This window comes from Camponotus floridanus, unplaced genomic scaffold, assembly GCF_003227725.1.
Source record: "Camponotus floridanus strain SB8 unplaced genomic scaffold, Cflo_v7.5 scaffold17, whole genome shotgun sequence".
Classification (NCBI taxonomy): Eukaryota; Metazoa; Arthropoda; class Insecta; order Hymenoptera; family Formicidae; genus Camponotus; species Camponotus floridanus.
The window spans coordinates 2,630,372-2,639,717 of NW_020229292.1; the positions used below are offsets into that span (position 1 = coordinate 2,630,372).

The following is a 9,346-nucleotide window of genomic DNA, read 5'->3' on the forward strand; positions in this document are numbered from 1 at the left end:
ACATTTTTATGAAAAGAGGCACTACAATTCTTTGAAAATTCTTCTAAAAAAAAAAAAAAAAAAAAAAAATACACATGAGAGAACACCGTATATTTATATTAGTATATCGCATGCAGCGCATATTCTATTTACAAAGATCGAATTATTCATTTAGAAGCACGCTTATTAATTTTCGATTAATTTTTTTTATGCTCATCTATTATATAAATACTATATTAATTATATGTTAATATTTTTTATATCTTTCTAATATCAATATTTCATTCTTTTTTTGCAACTTCATTATAAAGTATTTCATACAATTTTAAGGATACATAATATGTACAATAAAGCATTGTGATTTTAAGGATACATAATATGTACAATAAAGCATTATGATACATTTTATAATTCGTACTTCTTTTAAATAATTTCTCTCTTATATTTTATTTGTTTATTGATATTTATCTTTCTCTGTACAAAATTTTATGGAAATAGAATGATTGAATAATTTACAATTATCACGAATTACATCTGCATTATCTATGATTCGTCTTGTGTAGCTTCCCTTCGATGTATGACCAATAATAGTATTACAAATGCATCAATAAGCCGGAAGACAAAATCGTAGATAATTCACACAAAGAAAATACATAATTATTAAATTAATGAGAAAATTTGACAAAATAAAACGGCAACTTTTCAATAAAGATTTCGACACGCATTCAAAACACAAAAAAAATTCCAACATAATTTTGACATATATCGCATTGCATATACATTGCTAAATAATTTTAGTCATCGAATAAAAAAAGAGCAGAAATATATTATTTAAATTATTTTCGATTCCATCATGTTTATATATCTCATGTTTCGACTGTACAACATTATAATACATGTAAGTCTACTCCTTATAATCTTTTCTTTCTCGAAGAGGAGCAACTTTTCCAAGAAAAACACTATCTACCTCTACATTCTGTACATTCTCTCTGTAATTTGAAAAATATGTCTTCCCTAACAATATTTTATCAGGCAATACTTTTGCAAAATAATTGCTTATAATCATTAGCATACAATTAAACGATTTCTGTCTGGAAAATACACACGACAGATCGTTCCATTATTAGTTAACTGCAGAAATAAGTCTTGGCAGTTGGCACTTGGCAGGAATGTCTTCAGAAGGCAGAAACGATGGCCGTTTGATTCCCGCTAGTCATTCATCACATGTGCACCACCTTCGGCGTGCTGAAATCATATTTTATGTAATTATATTGCGATATTTATTTATTTATAAAAAATAATAAATAATTGATTGATGAAATTAAAAACAAAGAGATACTAATGTTCTATAAAATATAATTAAAAATTTATAATTATTTAAAATCATGAGATTATATAATTATATAAAATATAATTAAAAATTATAATTATAATATAACTATAAAATAAAATATAATTAAAAATATAATTTTAACTATAAAAGTAAAATAAAATATAATTTATAAATATAATTTAACTATAAAAATAAAATAAAATATAATAAATATAATAAAATATAATAAAAATAATAAAATAAAATATAATAAATATAATTTAACTATAAAAATAAAATAAAATATAATTTAAAAATATAATTTCAACTATAAAATAATATTAATTATTCAATATTAATAATCAATATAATTAATTATAATTAAAAATTTATAATTATTTATAAAATCATGAGATTGTCCCATCAATAAAATGCGTGGAATAAAACACCTGTAAAATCAACTAAAAATTTAAAATCATAAATCTAAAAATGAAATAATGAAACTTTAGACTGTCAATTTAAAAAGTTTATATAATTTATATGTAATAACAACACGACAACTAATAAAAATATTAAAATTTCTGTAAAATAATAGAATCAATAGATCACGATTTTATATAAAATTGATAAGCTGTAAAATAGAAAAACGTATTTATACTTTACCTCTTGCCCCACAACCAATTCAAAAGCACACTCGACTGGCTCTGAACATCTCGAGCTGTGAACAAATATCGAATCATCCATTTGTCATTCGCACTGATGCGCAACTTTTTGTACACTCAATATTTACTGACTATTGCGTACTCATAAAGGAATACCTACAGAGGGTGTAATTAGCGTTGACCAGCCTCGCGGCTGCTTCAGGTGGCAATGTACTTAAAACATCTCTGTGCGCTAACAAAGACATTTGTTGCGTATGTTCAGCTTCCGTTCGTCCTTTAATCGCACGTCCTTCGTGTGACTGACTGAATGCAACTGCGACAATCTAAAGGAAGAATCTAGCTTGTATCAAACTACGAGCAAGTTAGCAGGGTGAGCGAGGCATTTGAATATTCTATTGAAGAAGGAAAATATTTTCCACTCTTCAACATTATTTGAGGAGGGCATTACTTTTGCAGGATAAGCATTCTACGAAGATGCACTTCGATTTCTACTGGTCGACAAAATAATGAAATTTTTGTGACTTTACGAGATCACGGTGATCTTAATTTAAACTCGTAAGCTCTAAAGCAAAGTTGTCATCATTGTTCGCGCCAATGGAGTAACCAAGCAGCGGACTAGGACGAAGAAAAATGTTATTAGTCCGAAAATCCTCGATTTTTCATTAAAACAAAAATTGTCGCGCGTGAAAATTTTAATTTTTCTTCCGAAAATACATATTTACAAGATCTACTTTCTCGTGTAAACATCTGGTCAAATATAAGTATCAAATCATCAATCAAAGTGATAGCATTAAATTTTTTTTAGCAGACGAACCGAGTTACAGGAACTATACTGGGTGTTAAAAGTCTGGACACGGTCGAATATCTCGATAAGGAAGAGTTTTACTAGAAAGTGTTTGAGACAAAAGTTGTATGACTTGAAGGGGCCATGAGATGGTGGCAATGATTTAACCTTGAAAAGTCATTTGAAGATCACATGAAGGTTACCGTCAATTTCTTAAATGAAACCCCCATTTTTTATTCCATATTCTTGTAGTTTATCTCGAGGGCTTTCCAAAACGCTATAATTAAGTTAGTTTTCCTTAAGTACTTTCCGAGTTATAAGGCTTGAAATAATTTCTTAATTTTACATAAACCGTAAAATATCTTGCAAAATATTCATTTGTCGATTATCTTACCTTAATATTTTTACCTTAACTTTATGTACAAAATAATGAGAGGAATCAATTGGTGTAGAAAACACACAGTTATTTTTAAGAAAAAATATGTAATTGTTAATTGCAAATTACATATTTTTTCTTCGATACAATTATGTGTTTTCTTTACACCAATTGATTCCTCTCATTATTTTGTACAAAAAAGTATTAAGGTAAGATAATCGAAAAATGAATATTTTCCAAGATATTTTACGGTTTATGTAAAATTAAGAAATGATTTCAAGCCTCATAACTCGGAAAGCACTCAATAGAAAAATACTTTATTATAGTGTTTTGGAAAGCTCTCGAGATGAGCTACAAGAATATGTAAAAGCATATAGGGCGTCCCATTTAAAAAGTTGGAGGTGACCTTCACGTGACCTTCAGGTGACTCTTCACGATCAAAATAGTGACACCGTCTTATGTGTCCCTTGAAACCATACAACTTTTGTCTGAAACATTTTTTTCTACAATCAAAATTAAAAAAGTTATTCAGGGTGATCGATTAAAATAGGACCCTGATTTGTAATTTTTAATTAGGAAATTTTTCTTACTTCAATGCAAGAGCTTCTTTGTCCTCGATCGGGATATCAATGGCTTCTTTTGCGATCTCAACTGGTCCCTCGGACTTCGAAGGCGAAGGTTGTTCCACGATGGGTTCAATCACCGTTTGCGAGGCCGATGATAAGTCTTTTGTTGGGCTCCCTTCAACGTTACCCATCCTTCTCAATTCTTCATTCACTCGAATCGCATTAGACAGTCGCAGTTGTAGCGTATCTCGCTCTTCGAGCAATTGCATTAGTTCGTGAGTCAACTCCTCGCATCTGACATCTCTCTGATGAAGCATGTATAGCGCAAGATCCAACTCGCTGGAAGTGGTCTCCATGTTGTCGACTGTCTGAACGCTTTCCGAATCCTTGGACGCAATCTCGACGACGGACGCATCTTTCTTCAAGGCGTGTTGCATCAGTTCGTACTCGGATACCTTCTGCTCCAACAATTCCTTCAGCTGATTCATCTCTGTTTCCCTAGTCGCCAATATATACCTCAGCTCGTCCAGTTGTCTCTCCTCTTCCGTGGACAAGGCCAAGAGCTCCTCTATACGCGCCTCTTTCTCATGAATCTGCATCTTCAAGTCGTGAAGTTCGGCATCTTTGGTGATGCTCGCTCGGCCAGTCTCCTCTCCTTCTCCGCCAGGTCGTCGGTTGCACGAATCAGTGCGTTTTCCTTCTGTTCCAGTTTATTGCTTCGATCATTCACAATTACCTGCAGTTCCTCCAACTGCATCTTCAGATTCGCGATATCCTTATCTTTCAGTTCAAGTTCCGCCAGCAACTTTTGATTTTCCTCTGATAGTCTCCTCTTGATCTCATCGATCTCGGATTCCTTCTTTCGCAACTCGTTGGTGAGGAACTCTTCAGCCTCGAGACGGATCTGCTCTTTTTCCGAAGTTAGCTTCTCGATGGCATTTTTACTCTCCTCGGAGAGCCTCTCCAAGTCTTTCAGATGCAAGATTCTCTCTTGTAGCTCCACGATAGTTGACTTTAACGTTTGCACCTCCTGTTCCTTGCCATAGATCTCTCCCGTCAATCGCTGCACGGCTTCGCGCAATTCGAACTCGTCCGATTGGGGGCTCCATACTGGCTTGCAGACACAATTGCGAGTCCTTTTCAGCTATGACGTACTTTAATTCGTTAATTTCCTGCTCCCTCGCATGAAGCTCGTTCTGCAATCTGACGATTTCCTCTTGATCTTGCGCGGATCTTCGGTCCCTGGAGAGCGAATTGGACTCCTCCTTGGAAATATGCTCCTGGTTCTGATCATGAATGCGTTGCAAAGCATTTACTTGCTCCTGCTTCTCCGTCAGGGTCTGCGAAGCTACTTGCAAGGAGGTTTCCAGGGTAGCTTTCTCATTGTACAGACAATTAATCCTATCTTGCATTTGCTGAATGATTGTGGGATACGTATTCTCGCTCAAGACATACTTGAGATGCTCCAACTCTTGCTGTTTAGCTTCCATCTGCGCCTTTAGCTCGTCTATGGTGCCTTGCAGCTCGGCATCGTCGTCATTTCCCGTCTTGAAGGCAAGACTATCAACCATCTGAGAATTCTGCAGCTGTTCATTGCACAATCTTTCTAAATCGCCTCGTTTTTCGTTTAATTCCTGACTCATGATCTCCAACAAAGAATCTTTGTCACTCATCATGGCCTTGATGCCTTCCAAATCATTCTCCTTGGCGCATAATTGGGTGCTTAGATAGTGCAATTGTTCAGTCTTCTCTCGCAGGTCTTGCTTCAAAGCGTCAACCTGCTGGTTATCTTTCTCCAGACGAGCTTGATACGCCTTCGTTTCTTGATCATACTGCAACAGGATCGACTCTTTCTCGGATTTTAGAGCCTGGATTTCTTGCTGCAAGGTATGAATGTGCGAGTTGCACTCTTGTAAATTAACCACGGTTGCTTCCCTGGCGTCCAACTGGTTCTTCAGATATTCGAGCTCCTCTAAGTATCCTTTTATTTTTGCCTCGAGATACGTCTTCTCCTCTTCGTATTGGATCAGCTCTTGTTGCTTCTCTCGCAATTTTTCGTTCAGCAAATTTGCATCAGCCTGAGTGGCTCCGATTATTGAATTTCGCTCTGTTAGATCTTCCTTCAGATACACGATTTGTTGTTGTTGCATTTCCAACTTGGCCGCGCTATCTTGCAACTTCAGGGTGTATTCGTCAATCGCAGCTTGCATTGTCGTTAACTTTTCCCTTAGATCGCGCAATTCTTGGTCTTTTTCTTCGACCTCTATCGCATGCTTCTGGATTAATTCCTGGGTAGCTTCGCTGATGATGGCATTCACCGTTTCCACGCTCTTCTGCTGGATCAGCTCGTGTTCCTTGTTGGTGAATGCTTCCTTCAAGACTGTCAATTCTTGTTTCCTCTCGTCTAATTCTTTCGTCAAGGTTTGTAGGTCCGATTGTAGCGTCGCTTCGACTCTTTCCCTTTCCACGTACTGAACTTGAAGCTCTTGCTTCAGATCAGCGACCTCTTGAACTCTGGCGTTGAGCAATTCCGTGACTTCCATTAAAGATGTATTAATGGTCGAGGATTTTTCCTCGAGATTCATCAGAGCGTTGAGCTTCTCTTCCAAGACCTCCTTCTCTTCTAGAGCTTTCTGTAAATTATTTATCTCCGTTTCTAATCTATCGATTTTCTCCAGAAATTCAGCTTTGAGGAAATCATTATTTTGTCGCATCGCTGCCACTTGATCATTCGCGTCTATTAGACTCTGCTCGAACTGCTTCCTGAGCACGTCGTATTCTTCCTTGCCTTTGTTTAAAGCGCTTTCTAGGGCCGCATTTTGGTTATTCAACGTATCTAACTTTTCCACGAGTTCTCCAGAGTTGTCAGTAGCCTTCGCCTCCAAATTAGCCATCGTCGCCTTCTGTACTTCCAAGAAGCGTTGCAATTGTTCATTTTCCGCCGCAAGCGCCTCCAATTCGTCCTTCAAATCGTCTATTTCTTCTTTGTACTTCTTCGACGTCGCTTCAAAGTCGTCAGTAGATTCCACTGATCTTTTCTGGGGGTGATTTGGGTCGATCTGATCTTCTTGTTGCGAAAAAGAAGTGTCTTGCACGTCGGTTGCATTTTCCTGTAATCGCCACTCCAAGGATTGCACTTTATTGCCTAGTTCCTTGTTCTGAATACGCAATACTTCGACTTCCATGTCCTGTTTCTCCTTCATTTCCATGTACCTTTCATTGGCAGACACCAACATGTCGAGTCGCTTCAGTAAAGCCTCTTTTTCGGCAATAATATTTTTCTTCTCCTCTTTAATTTCCTTCAGAGTTTTCTCCAAATTGACGATCTGCGTCTTCAGCTCCTCCTCGATCGCCGTGTCCAGGTCGAAGAAGCTGCCAGCCTGCTTCTGCGTCTTCAATTGTTGTTGCAAGCTCTCCATCTGCACTTTATACTCCTTCAATTTTTTCACCAATTTAGCGCTCTTTATCTGAGCCGCTTTACTCTCCTCGGTAATCTTGGCGTTTTGCTCTTCTAGATCTTTTATCTTGGCTTGCAAGTCTTCTATTCGCAGGTGTAATTGGGTTTCGACACTTAGAATTACCGACGTATCTCCAAACCCCAACCCCAAGACTCTTCCCCGGACTTTCACCCACATGCGATATGAATAACATTTTTCTTCTCTAATCCATGATTTACTTGGCTCACCTTACCATTAAAAATAACTGTGTTTTCACTACATTTCTCCATATAAATAGTCTCCCCAAGCATACACCTAAAAATTACAAACATTGTTTTAGCTTAGAAAGAACGATTATTATCGTTATGCGATAATTTAATCTTATGTTTATACCTTTCCATCACTGGTCAAAACGAGAAAATGATGAAAGCGGCATGCAATGTTCACGATACGTTTCTTGCTAAAAGCCGGAGACTTGAGTAAATGCGGACTTGATAGGCCATTCTCAATAAATCTGTCTTTACCGAATTTCCAGATGTAAACCTTTAAAAGTAGTATAGTTGTAATACATTTTCTGATTTTTTGTATCTTATTTCATAATTATATGTATGTGTGGTTTTGTTTTTAATTTCTACAAACACATTGAATGTAAAAAAAAAATAAAAATGTGCTGCAATCTCTGTATTCTTGTTATGAAGTAGTTTTCCTTTATAATTTTGTCAATTAGAAAAAAGTTACATCATTACTCCACATAATTTTAATTTTAAAATATCTTAATCTTAAAAAAAAATTTTATGTAAAATAATATTATGGCAAATATCTGTACTTAATAACGTTTAAACGTCTAAGCAAGTTACAGTTAGAAGGCTATAAAATCTCATTCTATATAAATCTTATTTTCACAAGTTTAAAAATTATTTATTCGTACAAATTCAAATATACCAAGGCACTCAAAGAAGAATATGAACTCTTGATATATCTCCTCTTCTGGTAAGTAGCAAGGAAAAAATACAACGCAAGCAAAAAGTCTATTTTCCACATAACTCTTACTTAATTAGTTGGGAGCAATAAAGTGTCCACCAGTCTTTGAATCTTCATTATAACTTAAATCGTACACATTCTTGTTTTCGTCAGACTTATAGCTTTACCAACGACACTTCAAATATTAAGAAACAATATGATGTATATAATAATATAATATACATTTATATATATATGGCAATTAACAATGGCATTTTTAAACCATTATGTATTTTTCCTTCACCACCGAATGGATTCTATGTCATATTTAAACTAAAGTATAAAAGGTAAGTGACAAATGAATACTTTCTTACAGAATTTTACGGCATATGTTTTAAATTCAGAAATGACTTCAGGCCTCATAATCTCGGAAAGTACCTCTAATGAAACTAACTAATATGGTGTTTAGAAATCACTCGAGATGAAACCAAGAATAAAATATAAAAGCCATAAAGTATTCCATTTAAAAAAGGTTGGAGGTGACCGTTTAGGTACTGATCAAGGTCAAATCAAGGACATTCTATGAGTCCCCTCGAACCATACAACTTTGTTTAAAACATTTCACCAAAACGCCATGCGTTTCGAGATATTCGAGATGAAAAATGGCTATATATACTAATACCTGTTGTACCAAATTTAGTGAAACATCTATTTTATGCCGCCTAAGCATTTTTGAACAAAAATGTCAATAAATAAACTAATTAAAAAAAGTTAAATTTTTTTTCTCACTTCAAAGCTTGGATCAGGGATCAAATTACACTTAAAAATGATTTTGTAACTTCAAAAAATTCACCACTCAAAAATTGAACACGAAAATAGGTATCATTTTTCTTATTTAACTGAAAAAACCAAGGTCATCTTGACATTTTTTCAAAATCTCGCCAGATGAGCAAAAAAACTGGATGTTTTAAGCTAAACTTTCGCGCCTACTCTGTAAAGTTAAATTACATCAATACAATTGGCGGGAGTGGCTGATTGACGTGGACATGACCCAATATCAACATATATATACCAAACAATTATCTAACTCCGAAAATCCCATATATCCGACCACCCTCGTACATAAAATGGTAAATTCTTACCAAATACCCATAACCTCGTGGAACTATTCGTCGCGCATGATTCCCGACTTAGCATATGAAAGAAGCCCACTTTTAAATCCATATCGTTATCTTCTTCTTCCTCCGCCTAGAAGCAATTGCAAGATCTC

General features: G+C 35.3%; 1 protein-coding gene across 1 annotated transcript in view; it reads right to left on the reverse strand.

Moving 5' to 3' along the window:
- Positions 1 to 2,185: 2,185 nt before the first annotated feature.
- The window catches only part of LOC105254658 (protein lava lamp-like), a gene marked incomplete at its 5' end in the record, with an annotated part of 13,749 nt that continues 6,588 nt past the window's right edge, over positions 2,186 to 9,346 (reverse strand). The window contains 5 exons of the mRNA XM_025407287.1: positions 2,186 to 2,276; positions 3,704 to 4,334; positions 4,397 to 4,583; positions 4,624 to 7,364; positions 9,219 to 9,324. Coding sequence (XP_025263072.1) covers positions 2,186 to 2,276; positions 3,704 to 4,334; positions 4,397 to 4,583; positions 4,624 to 7,364; positions 9,219 to 9,324 — 3,756 coding nt within the window. The remainder of the gene's footprint in view (positions 2,277 to 3,703; positions 4,335 to 4,396; positions 4,584 to 4,623; positions 7,365 to 9,218; positions 9,325 to 9,346) is intronic.